At 30.7% G+C, this 14,135-nt stretch overlaps 1 protein-coding gene and 1 long non-coding RNA gene across 2 annotated transcripts in view; both read left to right on the forward strand.

Moving 5' to 3' along the window:
* Positions 1–14,135, forward strand: part of LOC139482701 (uncharacterized) — a 931,021-nt gene that overhangs the window by 433,985 nt on the left and 482,901 nt on the right. The gene's annotated exons all lie outside the window — the stretch shown is intronic.
* On the forward strand, positions 2,461–8,180 carry LOC139529653 (apolipoprotein D-like). Its single transcript, XM_071325509.1, has 4 exons — positions 2,461–2,814; positions 5,071–5,198; positions 6,896–6,981; positions 7,721–8,180. Exons 1-4 carry the CDS (start codon positions 2,698–2,700, stop codon positions 7,948–7,950), a joined length of 561 nt encoding a protein of 186 aa, XP_071181610.1. The 5' UTR covers positions 2,461–2,697; the 3' UTR covers positions 7,951–8,180.

Raw genomic sequence — 14,135 nt, forward strand, 5'->3', positions numbered from 1 at the left:
CACATGGCTATTTTTGTCACATTTCTAGGTGTTAAGTTCTAAATGTCAGAGTTTGTCTTGTATCCGTGTCCAGAAGATTAGTGTACAGGTACTATCTTATGTTGATAAGTCAAGAAGGCCGTTCTTTTACTTATAACGGTTTAATTTGTACAAATTGTGACTTGGATGCAAAGTTGTCTCATTGTCATCAATACGACATCTGCTTACGCATATATCAGACTTGAAATTAACTCGACAGGTAACCTCCCTTATTAATTTGTTCGACGGTTCGTTTATTGTGATGCATCCGGTCTTATACACGTATTACATACACCCCATATGATTCTTTAATACACAATCACCAATAGTATGATTGGAAAAACATGAAAATTCCTATTGAAATCACCTGTGCCCATATGAACATATTAATTTCAACTTAAATATACAAACACTTTGACAATTCAGTAACAGTTGTATCATGTTTATAAACAATATGTTGACAAATTATTTTGTTTGTAATTACACCTTATGTAAGAATCTTGGGTTTTGATTGGTTGATAACCAGTGTTTTTTTCACCAATTTATCTTATCAAATGAATATCGTTCATTTTTTAACGCCGCGGGGTTTTTGCAAAAAGGATATGCCTTTTTACCCTCTCTGCCATGGTATTTGCCAAAAATTACTCTATCCGACTGGACGCTTGTAACGTCAAGATCATCAATGCGTTTTTCAACGTCAACATTCGGTGTAATTAAACAGATATAGCATGTTCTTGAGGGGTATTTGCGAAAAATACCAGTCTTGAGAATGAACTTCCCTCGCCTTACGGCTAGTGAAATTTTACATTCTCTCGACTGGTATTTTTCGCAAATACCCCTCAAGAACATAATATATCTGTTCAAAATGATATACGTTTGATGAGCAGACGATGAGTGAATGATAAATCAAATTTGATAGTATACTTTAAAAATTTTAAATGCAGGTATTATATTGAAAAATATTGAGTATTACTCATTACCGGTTTAACACATGTACAACTTTGTACTTTTTTTGACTTTCGAACTTTTATATCTAAGCGTCACTGGTAAGTCTAGTGTGGACGAGGCGCGTTTTTGGCGTATTGAATTTAAACCTGATGCCTTTTGTTATCTATTATTCATGTGTTTCTTTGCCTAATACGTTCTCCTATTTATTTGTATTGTAGTCCTTTAATATTATGTTGTCATTTTAATGTTATATTTAACATTGCCATTAAAGTGCGAGGTTTGGCATGCCACAAAACCAGGTTCAATCCACAATTTTTTTCTTTAAAAATGTCCTGTACCAAGACAGGAAAATGGCCATTGTTCTATCATAGTTCGTTTCTGTGTTTGTAACATTTTTACGTTGTGTTTCCGTTGTGTCGTTTGTTTTCTCTTATATTTGAGTGTGAATTCACATTACTATAAGACATGTCACGGTACTTTTCTATCCCAAATTCATGTATTTGGTTTTGATGTTATATTTGTAATTCTCATCAGATTTTGTCTAATGCTTAGTCCATTTCTGTGTGTGTTGCATTTTAATGTTGTATCGTTGTTCTCCTGTTATATATAATGCGTTTCCCTCAGTTTCAGTTTGTTACCCCGATTTTGTTTTTTGTCCATAGATTTACGAGTTTTAAACAGCGGTATACTACTGTTGCCTTTATTTATAAACTCATCCTTGATCGCACAATTTCAAACATATCTCAATTATAGAAAGTACATAACACTTTTATGTTATTGTGTGCAACACCACGTTATTATCTTGCAACACAACTTATCAACAAAAAAATATTAGAGAAAATGACAAAATGCAAGATTGTGTATAAAAGGGCTTGCATTTGAATACTTTTTTTATATATTTGTCCTTCATAGAAGTTGGTAAAGATTTATTTTGCACATATATGAAAATGTCCGCTTGTTTAAAGTGTGTTACAACTCACTCTAATGTTCTGTCTTGTTGCTTTCTGCTTTTATCTTTATTTTGTATCTGGCTTTTTTTTAATAGTTATGTTTTAATATTTATTAAGGATGTTCGCTACTCTGTTTACAAATAACAAGCTTTTTAAAAGACTGTTATAAATTGAAAGTATATAAATGAAGAAACTAAAAAAGCATAAAAAATGGAGGGTCCGTGTGCTTGTTTGTTTTCGAGATATAAGCCGTTGAAAATTTGGCGGGAAATAATTCTCTCTAGATTTTTCCTTCACGTAACACCTTTTTGTTTAAAAAAGTATGAAAAAATAACAAGGATTTCATAAGATGTTGAAATATGGCTTTTGAAATAATATGTTATAAAAAAATAAAAAAAAGTAGGGGTTAGTGGGCAAATTTTTTAAATGTTAATACATGGATAAAACCGGAGGATTCCGAAAATCTGGCAAACATTCAAAAAGTAGAGGAGCAAACATCCTTAAGTCATTGTATTCTACTGTACTTGCCGATGTCAAAACAAATGTACACAATTCCACTACACATATATGGTAATGTACATGAACTTTCAGTGACACAAACGTCCTTTTGACTATCAGGTCATATATTACAACCAGTTACATAAGAAGTGCTTATCCATAAACGTGACAAATTGAAGGTCAGATGGTATCACCTATCAACAGAAAAGCTGATAGTTTTAGGACTTGAAGGTTCCACTATAGGTATCTTTAGTATAAGTTCAGTCGACATCAAAACTGAGCAATGGTGTATTTTAATATATTCTGTATTTTATCTTTAATTGGAAGTTCCAATTCACAAGTTATTTCAAAAGGAAAATGTCCAGATGTGAAAGTGGTATCCGACTTTAAGCTTTCATCGGTAAGTTAAATAGGGAATCGTGTATCTATATTAGTATTTTCAATTGTCAATCGTTATCTTTTACATCTTTGTTTTTATGTGAAAACGTTTGTTTATACTGAATCAACAAGGTATATTGAATGTTTTTGAGACTTTTGTTCTTTCCGATTTATAAGCGCACTGGTCAAATGCAAACATTTAAGGATTTGGATCTGACATAAATGTTTAACTCTAACGCAAAGGTATATGACTCATCAAACTTCCTTCATTTAAATCTGAATATTTTAGATAATTTCAAGAGAATATAAAGTTTGATTTGTATTGAAAAGGATGCCCATGCTGTCGATATACCAATACAATATATATAACATTTACAATGTTTATGTTCATTTCAATTTGAAGTAAAACATCCACATATCATCATCAATTTGGTAGGTAGACTTATATTAAATGCCCCAAACGTAAATATATATTTTTTCGATGCATTAAAAGACGTAAGAGAATGCCGACTAATAGCCAGTCAAGGTCGTTAAACTTAAATCAACCTACCCATCGTTATCGCAGACTAAAATTTATCTCATATAAACAGAATACATGTTTATTATATAAGACTTTTTATTCGTCACCGTGCATGACAGTGACCGGTATTACAATTTGACACAGTTTTAAAAGTTCATTGAGTTGTTACTTCTTTTACAATTTTGAGCAAGACTTAACTGTTTATTAAATTCAACAAATATCAACATTATCTTCATTAATTTCATTACTTAACACAACATTATTTTTATTACAAGCTATTTCATATATCAATATACAGATAGGGAATATTTGTTGTTTACCGAAAATATAAGATACATCGATTTAAATTATGAACACAATAAATAATTTCTGTGAAGTTACTTTTATTGCCGTGTCTATATTTAATTTAAGAGTATAATATAGTAAAACAGAAAAAGAAACGGATATATATACAGGAATACATAAAGTTTCGTAAGTCATTGCAATGGACCATACGTTATTTACATGTCACGAGTTTTCATAGCACTTAGCAATTTTTGAAACGGATATGTAAGATAAAGATATACTGCATTTGGGCAAATTAAAAATATGTTAAACATCTAACTATTTTATTTTTAACAGATTCAAAAGTATTTCATTTTTTAAACCGTGCATCAATGTTTAAATGTTTTTATTTAAATCCCTTATATGTCACGTGTATTGATCATTTGTTTAAATTGTTAAGTATGGGACTTTACTAAGAATACACGCATTTATATATAAGTCGATACAGTTTGAAACAAATAAACGATAGATACATCGATGTTGTTTTGCTTAAGTGATTGACCTGTACAAAGCTCGGATCTCAACACTGTTTAAAACGAATAAATACCAGTTTGAAATTGTTTAACGGGAGCGTGGCCTATTTGTTTGTTGTAACTTACCACCGTCTTGAATTAAATTGAACAACTGCAAGCGAATCTATTTGACTGGCATTAACATTATTTGATATGCATTGAAATAAATTAAAAATATTTTTTTAATTTTTGATAATCTTTATCAAATGACGATTAATCTTATCTAAATAGCGTTAATGCGTTTTTGTCCGATCAAGTTAAATTCGATTTACTAGTGCCCATAGTTTCCCTTTCAAACTGACTTTGCCTATAAATACATAATGTTATTATGTATTGAGTTCTTATCTATCCGATATTTTTTTTTATCATATACTTATACATTAAACATAATAGGAAATAATGGTTTAATTGTACTCCATAATAAACTAGTTTGTACATATATTTATTCATTAAATTTGAAGAATTGCTTTAGCCGTGTAATATGACTTAAGTAATCAACTGCTTTCGGTTATTATAGCATGCTTTTCTGTAACTTTATCACATGATATTTTGGTGTCATTCGACAAATTTCGAAACATACACATCAATGGTACGTTTGTATTTGTAAACGTAAAAAACTGAGATAAAATAAGTATTAGAAATCAGGAAAATATATTATTAAAAATTGCGAAACAAATATTGCAACAAATGCAGTTTTTCAAAAGTTTGAAAACTGTTTGTGTCTGTATGTTTTCTGCTTAACTATTTGATAAATGAAACATAACATGTAATTATTCATATCAAGCACCTTATCAGCCCATGGTCAAATTCATCCCTTGAGCCTATCGAGTCTTGGACTTATATCATGATAAGGGGTCTGATATAAAAAAAAAATGCCATGTTATAATCAATATAGATTTTGATATCTGTCTATATTTTATAGTATCTTGGAGACTGGTACGAGATATACAAGTTCAAAGCAGATTTTGAAAATGGTCAGAGTTGTATCCATGCCAATTACCAAAAGAAGGCAAATGGTCATATACAAGTATACAATAGAGGGCAAACAGAGTAAGTCCAACATAATATTATAACAAAATATAGCAATATATAATAAACAATACTGAACTCTAAAATAAGCTATTTACGACAATTTTGCCTATTATCTCTCTATTTTTTTCTTACTAAGAACAGAAATGTTCCGCAGACAATTGTGCGTTGAACCTTGTTTGTTTACCTAGCTTAAAATTCACAATGCATAAAAATAATTTGAAACAAGCACTTAAATTTTGTCAAATGAAGGCAACAGTAGTATACCCTGTTCAAAATTCATAAATCGATAGAGAAAAAACAAATCCGGATTACAAACTAAAACTGAGGTACACGTATCAAATATAAGTGAACTACGACACAACAGAGACACAACAGCGAAATTTAAAACACACAGTAACGAACTATAATGTAACAATGGCCATTTTTCTGACTTGGTACAAGGCATTTTATGAAAAAATGGTGGGTTGAACTAGGTTGTGTGGCATGCCAAACCTCCCGCTTTAATGACAGTGTTAATTATAACACTAAAATGACAACATAGAGTTACAATAAATATACAGATAAATGGGAGAAAATATAGGACAGCGAAACAAACGAATAATAGCCGTTAAAAGTAACAGTTTAAAATATTTGTATTCGCCAGACGCGCGCTACGTCCATACAAAACTATACTCAGATAATAAAAATTTGAAAGCCATAACAACTACAAAGTTGAAGATCGACGAGGACCAAAAGTTCCAAAAAGTTGTGAGGCCAGGGTTACACATACTAGATATGATAAATATAAACACAACTAAACAGAACAAAATCGTTAAAGGTAACCAACAATTAAATCTAGTATGGTATAGTAGAACATAATTATCTATACAAACTGTCCCCAGCATGCTCATAGTAGGTTAAATATAAATACGAGTATGCACAATGACACAATAAAAAATGTGTATATCCTCTCCTAGCCAACCAACGTCTGAATTGACGTAAATTGAATTTTTAAAAGGAGGATGAACAAATACAAAATTACCAAACGTGTTACACGAACAAAATTGACATAATATAAAGCACAAAAAAAGAAAAACTGAAAAATCTTATTGATTGTTGGTGTTTAGAGCAATTTTTCAACACCTTTTGTTCAGTAATACCGATCAGTTTCTATCAGTACATAAAGTCGATGTAACCAAACAGAACCTATTTAATATGTAATACAGGAACACGAACCATCCAGTGTAATTAAGATTAGAATTTAGCACAGCAGTCCTGCTTCATAACAAATCATAATGGATTGCAATAATTAATTCTATGTGTCTGCAATACTCAACACTTTTATTTAATCAGCTATATACAGATAAATATGTAAATGGTATAAATATTTGAAATTCAGCGGCTGAATTAGATAAATAAAAGAATCGGTTTTCAACAAGTTTCAATAAAACTATTTGACTAGAAATTTTAAGATAAAAAAAAATCAAATTGATAACTGAACAAAATGTATCATTAGAATAAAGCCCTACGTAACAAAAATGCATGGATGCGATTTTTTTTCGAGTTCATACATCAATATTTTCATAAATTAAATGAAACAGAATATTTTTATTTGAATTAAACAATTTGTCAGAAATACATCATTTACATTAAAAAAAAAAAAAAACATCGTACATATATGATACCACTTTATCATTATTTAAAGAGAGCATTTGCACTTTCTATTCTCTTTTCAGAGATGGTAAAATAACAACTGCGATTGGTGACGGATACAACCCAGACCCCAACGAACCAGCTAAGCTTGCCATTAAGTTTTCTCCAGGTAAATAATCACCTGTTTCGATCTTTTAGATATATAAGAAAGAAAGAAATAAATATACAATGTGTATTGTGTAAACATGCAAGACAGATGGATGCATACCTAGCCATGCTTGTAGACGGGCAAAAAACAGCTAATGCGGCGTTTTTTCTCGTATACTAAATCTCCGTTTACTCCAAATTTCAGTAGACATAAACAAAAATGGGCGTTTCCTTTAGCGGTTTCTTTTCGCTAACACGTAAAAGGCGCGTCTACTATTTTTGTAAACTGTTTGTAGTAAACGCTCGTTAACGCAGATCGTATCACTAATACACTGACCTAACTTATTGTTTGCACTTGATACATTGTAGGAGCTAATATTTCAAATTTCAAAGTGTTTTTAAATTGTTGCGATTTTTAACACATATACGTACATTATTAAGATAAAAGTCATTTTATCAAAATAAAAACAAATTACTAATGTACACGAATTTTATTTTTTACTCAAACAATTAACGTGAAAGAAAACACGCATTTATTGAAATTTTGAGTTTATATAATTAAACATATACATGTTTCTTTTTTTCTATATTAGCGTCGTATTTTACTTCATCAGGTGTTGTTCCACATTCTTTGAAGCCTTATGATATAGTACTGTATAGTTTGACTTATTTTAGAAAGAACAAACTACTGCAATTAGATTGCAACCTCGATTATCTGGCCTCTGATCATTGTCTTACATCGTTGTTTTCTATTATTACAGTTGCTCCATACGGTAAATACTGGGTACTGGATACCGACTACACATCATACACCTTAGTTTACTCCTGCACGGATTTATTTTCTGTTACGCATGTCGAGTTCGCTTGGATACTGTCTAGACAGAGAACACTAGATGCAGCCATATCATCGCGACTTTTTAATATTATGAAATCTTATAATATAGAAACTAGCAACTTTTCGTCAGAAAACCAAACAGATTGCAAAAACTAATAAACATTAATGCAACGTATATTTGACAAATTTCAAATTATAGTAGAATTAAACGTTTTTTTATAAATGGCTGAATGACAGCTACTGTAATGGTTTATCTTTAAAACAAAAAAAAAATGTATAGGCTATTTCACACCTCTAAAGCATCATGACATACTGTATGTATTATATTAAAAAATACGTAATGATCAAATGTTAAATAAATGTAATCAAAATTATAAGAACTGGTATGTTGTCTTCTTTTTCTTTCCATTCACTGACATTATAGGTAGAGCGATTGTTTATGGGTGCCACAATAACAAAAATTCATATGTTTTACAAAATGTTTTACTAAACATACTTCGAAGTTAAGTGTGACGGCCATTTGTCCTAATAAAGTATATTCTATTGTTTAGGTATCTACTTGGCTCAGCCTTTTGATTGTAAGATATTCTAGCTGTAAGGAAAAAAGTGATATGGCTGTTTTCTGCTCTTCTGTCAGGTTTTTGTTAATTTGAGACCTTCTCTGTTGCAAAACTCGTTTTTGATCTATTTGCCTTCGCTATTTTCTTGATTCAAATACATTTTCAAAGTTAGGAGAAACCACCATAACCCTTTTATATTCGGTACTGAATATTAACCAGATAGATTTAATCATAACAGAAAGCAATTTTTTAGTGTGTTATATTTTCCAAATATCATATATCAACAAGAAACGGATGAATGTCTCAAAACACTGGACTAATTTGTAGTTCTTGCGATACCCGCGAATTCAGTTTGGAAGCTAAGTTAGTATCTTTGTAATCGATTTATGAGATTCTCACATCCACACTTTGACGACAAGCCTAGAAATACCTAAACATACTACACAGAAACCACAAATTGAATTAGGGTGGTCTAAGTTGCCCTGAACGGTAGTTTTTATTTTTGTTTATTTTTAAGACTTGAAATACAGTTATTGAAAATCACCTGAATATTGTTTACCTTGTATAACCCGGGGAAGTATACACAAGGGGCCCTGTGTTAACAATGATCCAATGTCCAGGGATAAACGGTGGACTATTATAAAAAAAATCTATTTTATTTGTTTGGCATACATAAGTTAAACATTCATATCAATTACCCAGACAGAGTTTGCGTATAAAATATTTATAACATTCTACAGTAAATAAAATACATCAAAAGTCCCCAAAAGAAACTCTACAATCTACACAATAATTTACCGGCTAATTTACCTTTACTTTACATTTAATTTTTTGTACTTTTAACACCTGGATTACATTGTAATGTGTCGCTCAGTGATTTTATAGGTCACATGCTCGATATTGCCCTGAATGGTATTGTCTTTTAATCACGATGCATAAAGGACACACACACAAGAAATGGTACAATCTTGACCACACGGCTGGCAATTGTGATAATATTAAAATTCGTTTAACATGTATAATGCTGGGTACTAAACACTGCATTTTTTGTATTGTTCACTTAACCTACTATAATAGTATAAACTGTAAGCGAGCGTTTAGGTGCCAATCGTTCAGTTGATTATACACGACAAAGTTCAACTTAAAATTAGTGTAAAATAGTGCATATGTGTTAATTTTTTGTATAGTTTTCAAGCTTTAGTTTTGTTTCAATGCGCACACCATACCAATTAAAGGTATCTTAGTTCATAATATGAGTTACAGATTCTACGGAAAAGTAGTTGACACGCAGAAGGTATAAATGTAACATTTCTAACTCTGTAAGGGTACCTTGCAAATATGATGGTAAGGTTGGCCGATAATTTTGGCCATCTTTTGAAATTATTATAAATTATATCTTTTTAATTAAATTCATCAGAGATACCAGGATTGATACACAGCTACTTTTGCATAGGTACTATTTCTGTACTAACAATCTGTAGTACTGGAAATTTACTTTTAATATTTAGTACTATTTTGTTACTTTAAAATTATTGTAATATTTAGGTACCTAATTTTTACAGTACTTTAGTTGTGCTTGAAATTTAGGTACTGCAGATTTTTGGTAACTACCATTACATTTTCAGCATTTTGAGAGTTTTTCTACTTCATGATCTCTTAAAATTATGATTTTCAAACATTGAATATTGTGTTATTTCTGTACCAAAACATTTAGCACAAGTAAAATACAAGTACCTAAAAATTACAATAATTTTAAAGTAAAGAAATAGTACTAAATATTAAAAGTAAATTTACAGTACTACTTACTTTTAGTACAGAAATAGTACCTATGCAAAAGTAGCTGTGTAACTGAGACTGGCACTGAACAGGTATCCATTAAGTCGGAAGTAAATGTGAGAAACGATTTGACGTCTCACGTTAACGTGATATCCTTGTAGTAAATCGCATACTGTCCGCTTTCAGTTTATTGGGTAAATTGTGAATCAACTGAAAGTAAAAATACTTAAAGGTTAAATATATATTCAAAGCTTTTTGTGGATTTTGTATTAGACGCTACATTTTGTTTATTTAATTTAGATTTCTCATTGTAATCCAAGAACTATTAGCATGTCATTTGTTTGCACGCTTACTAGTGTAAATACTAGTTAGTTTGGTTGTTTCGTTATCATATAATTGAATAAAGGTTTATCAAACAAATAGTTATAATATCTAAATGAACCGTTGTTGAAGGATTTAATTATTCTAAATGACAACGTATCGATGCAGTTTAAATTAATTTAATTAACCTAATCAACGAATCAGTAATTTACGACCGTTAATGCACAAATATAACGAGACGTTTATTAAATTTTAAAATGGCGAAAATTAGACGAGGTCGTTTAACTATTTCAGCAAATATTGTTCTGACGGCATCCGTAATTACCAGGGTAAGTAAATATATTTGAATAAGATTATTGAACTTGTCATTAGATAAGATAAAAAAAAAAACATCAAGCTTAATAGAAATATAACATGGCTGATATACCTACGCATTCTTTATTAGTTTTGGGATTACTAAAAAAAAGCCTTGTGTATAACTCAAAAGACATTATATGTCTCAGCATTGAATGTTATTATGCAGATTTTTAATCCAGCACGTTTGTCCGGAACTGTATTTACTTAGGAAGAATTGAATTTTTGACGTTAAGGTTAAAGGAAAATATTGCAAAACATCTTTTTGTTTTCCTGTCAACATAGATACCAAGTGTAAGTTAATGCGATGTTTAGTCGAAGAAACAAATAGACAATACGCTGTCCATATATTTTAAATCAAACTGGACAACAAAAAATACTTCAATGAATAAAAAAACTTGGCAACAGGAACCTCACCAAAGACATAGTGTTGCCGTGTTGACTCTAGCAAGAAATATGGTTTCAAATTGCATTCAACGACGGGAAAAAACTTAGAAAAGGAAACTATGTTTTGACTCTCTAAGTTCGACGCATTTTATATAGGATATTGTAAATATAGAAATTATTGCGTGCATATTAATGCAATTTATGAAGACTTGACAAAAAGCGAGATAGATAATGCGATATAAAGAAAATATGCATACGATTTTATTAATTCAATATACCCAGTTGCATTTTTAACCTCAAAATAATTTCTGAATTAAGAGTCATCATGATTTCGTTTTGACTAAACTGGTGACTGAGCAAAAAAGATGATAATATACAGTGATATTGAAAAGTGTAAAACGAAACAAATTTTATTTTTCAACTTCTGGACCTCCGTTAAAAAAAGGAATTAATTAAACAGATGCGAGAAAAATTTGAACTAGGATAAAGTTGCTCTTTTTATGGCTAGCACTTTGTGGAGAATCATTTTATTAAAAAAAAGCATGGAAAGGTTCATTTAAGAATTCACGAAGCTCATACAGTTAGACAGTTATTATAATCAAGCATTGTATTTGAATTGTAAATATTATACAATCTGTATTCTATTACTCATGTTGCCTCTAATCAAAACGTGTACACTATGAAGTTCGACTTGGCATTTAAGATCTTGAAATATTCACTATATTGAGAAGACATATCGTTATTATTGAGGACTATATTCTCTCCTCTATTTTATATTAAAATAAAATGCTATGTTTGTATTGCCAATGATTAAACTGTCAATTTAAAAACCAGACGATAAAGAAAGGAACAATTAAGGTCACCGAACATGCCAAAGGGTCTTTAACAATTACCAAAACCGATACAGTAAAATAGGCTTTGAAAGAAATGAAAAAAATCCCCAGACACAATTAGGTATCTATTTTATCAGACATTCATCAATCCAAACCACCAAATAAATTACTAAAGGTTTGCGACGGACATATCCAATAAAACATAGGGGTTAAACATATTATATTATATACATTTTTAATGTACTAGTACAAAAAAATTGCACGTTTTCTAAGTTGTTTCTGATACAATATATGCTGACAGAAAAGGGCGCTTATTGACTTAATAAGAAATGAGATACGATGTTATCTTTATTTCCTATCGAAACGTAGGAGGTTTGTACCAAGAATAACTAAACCTAGGGAGATGTAGAAATCAGGGATGAGAAACGGAGCATGAGGGGGAGTAGAAATATCGATATTTTCAATAGAGTTTCTATAACTGATTTTCGTCTAGGAGAAAGGTGCTGAAATTTTTAGTTGTGGTATTGAAGTTGTAATCAGGGAACCCTTTCCAAACGCTCTTGTTTGCTTTTGTTTTATAATAACGAATTCGATGTTCTTCTATCTTTTTCAGACTTTAGCTTTCGGATTTATATTGATGGCAATCTACATCAAAGTTGGCGACGACATCTTGGATGCAGATGTTATAAAAATTGCGGATTTGCAAGATGTAGCCGGCATGCCTCTAGGGACAACAATGAAATCAATTGTGTTTTCTCTACTTGGAGTTTTTGCGTTAGAACTTCTGACTGGGATATTTGGTATTTGGGGAGTTATTGGACCGAGAAAACCGATGTTAATATTAGTAAGTATATATGACTTTCATTAGGAACAGAACATATGCAACGCGAAATTAGATGAATTTAAGGGTACATGACTTGTAATAAGTCAGTAGTGAAACGACTTTTAACAACAATCAAACATCCAGTGGTTTACAATTAAGGTTAACATGATTGCCCTACCCAAAAAAAAAGATTTTTAAAAGAAATAACAAAGAAATATTTAAATAGGAGAAAATGTCATGAAGATGTATTTAGAGCATACATTTCTAGTTAATAGATGACGTCGGCATTTCAGTCCTTGGTCACCATATAGTTTTGAAAAAATGAGAATACAATTGAATACTTTTTTCCCACTGCATATGTGCCGAGTTTGGATGTGCAGAAGTTTATAACTTTCAGAGAAGATACGGTACATTGGTTATAGCAAATGCCTAAATGAATTTAAGGTTACAATTATTATACCAAACTGGTAAACAAGTTCGGGAAATCATGAAATACATTAGATGAAACGTTGGAATGTTTTTAAAAATGAAGTAACGTAAACGGAAAACTCTTTCACTATACGATAGGAGTATCGAAAGAAGTAAAAACATGTTAAAAACAGATAAGCATTTTTATTCTTTAAATCCAACTGTTAAAAAAAGAGGGACGAAAGATACCAAAGGGACAGTCAAACTCATAAATCTAAAACAAACTGACAACGCCATGGCTAAAAATGAAAAAGACAAACAGAAAAACAATAGTACACATGACACAACATAGAAAACTAAAGAATAAACAACACGAACCCCACCAAAAACTAGGGGTGATCTCAGGTTAACATTCTAATTATTTATTATTATTTTGTATATTGTAGACCGTTTTGATGAGTTCGTTGATGATTATAATATACAGTATATACTTAGTCATCCTTTCAATTTTATACCATGAGGTTAGTGACTTAACTTTTAACATGTGATTTGCCAAAAAAACAAATTAACAACGAGAATCCTAATACATAGAAATAAGAAGATGTGGTATGCGTGCCAATGAGACAACTGTCCATCCAAGTCATATTGTGTAAAAAGTAAACAATTATAGGTCAAAGTACAGAATTCAACACGGAGTCTTTGCTCACACCAATCAGCTAATTATAAAGGGCCCCAGACATGGCTAGTGTAAAACAATTCAAAAAGGAAAACCAACGATCTAATCTATATAAAAAATCAGAAACGTTTAAAACTTAAAAACCACATCAACAAACTACTATAGCACTGAAACAGGTTCATAGCTTAGGACAGGTGCAAAAC

This window comes from Mytilus edulis, chromosome 7 (genome assembly GCF_963676685.1).
Source record: "Mytilus edulis chromosome 7, xbMytEdul2.2, whole genome shotgun sequence".
NCBI lineage: Eukaryota > Metazoa > Mollusca > Bivalvia > Mytilida > Mytilidae > Mytilus > Mytilus edulis.

Excerpts from the sequence above, each read along its gene's own strand:
- LOC139529653 (XM_071325509.1), top strand. The coding sequence starts at position 2,698 with ATGGTGTATTTTAATATATTCTGTATTTTATCTTTAATTGGAAGTTCC. Across the intron at positions 2,815-5,070 it reads CCGACTTTAAGCTTTCATCG|TATCTTGGAGACTGGTACGA; the intron begins GTAAGTTAAATA and ends TATATTTTATAG. Across the intron at positions 6,982-7,720 it reads TGCCATTAAGTTTTCTCCAG|TTGCTCCATACGGTAAATAC; the intron begins GTAAATAATCAC and ends CTATTATTACAG.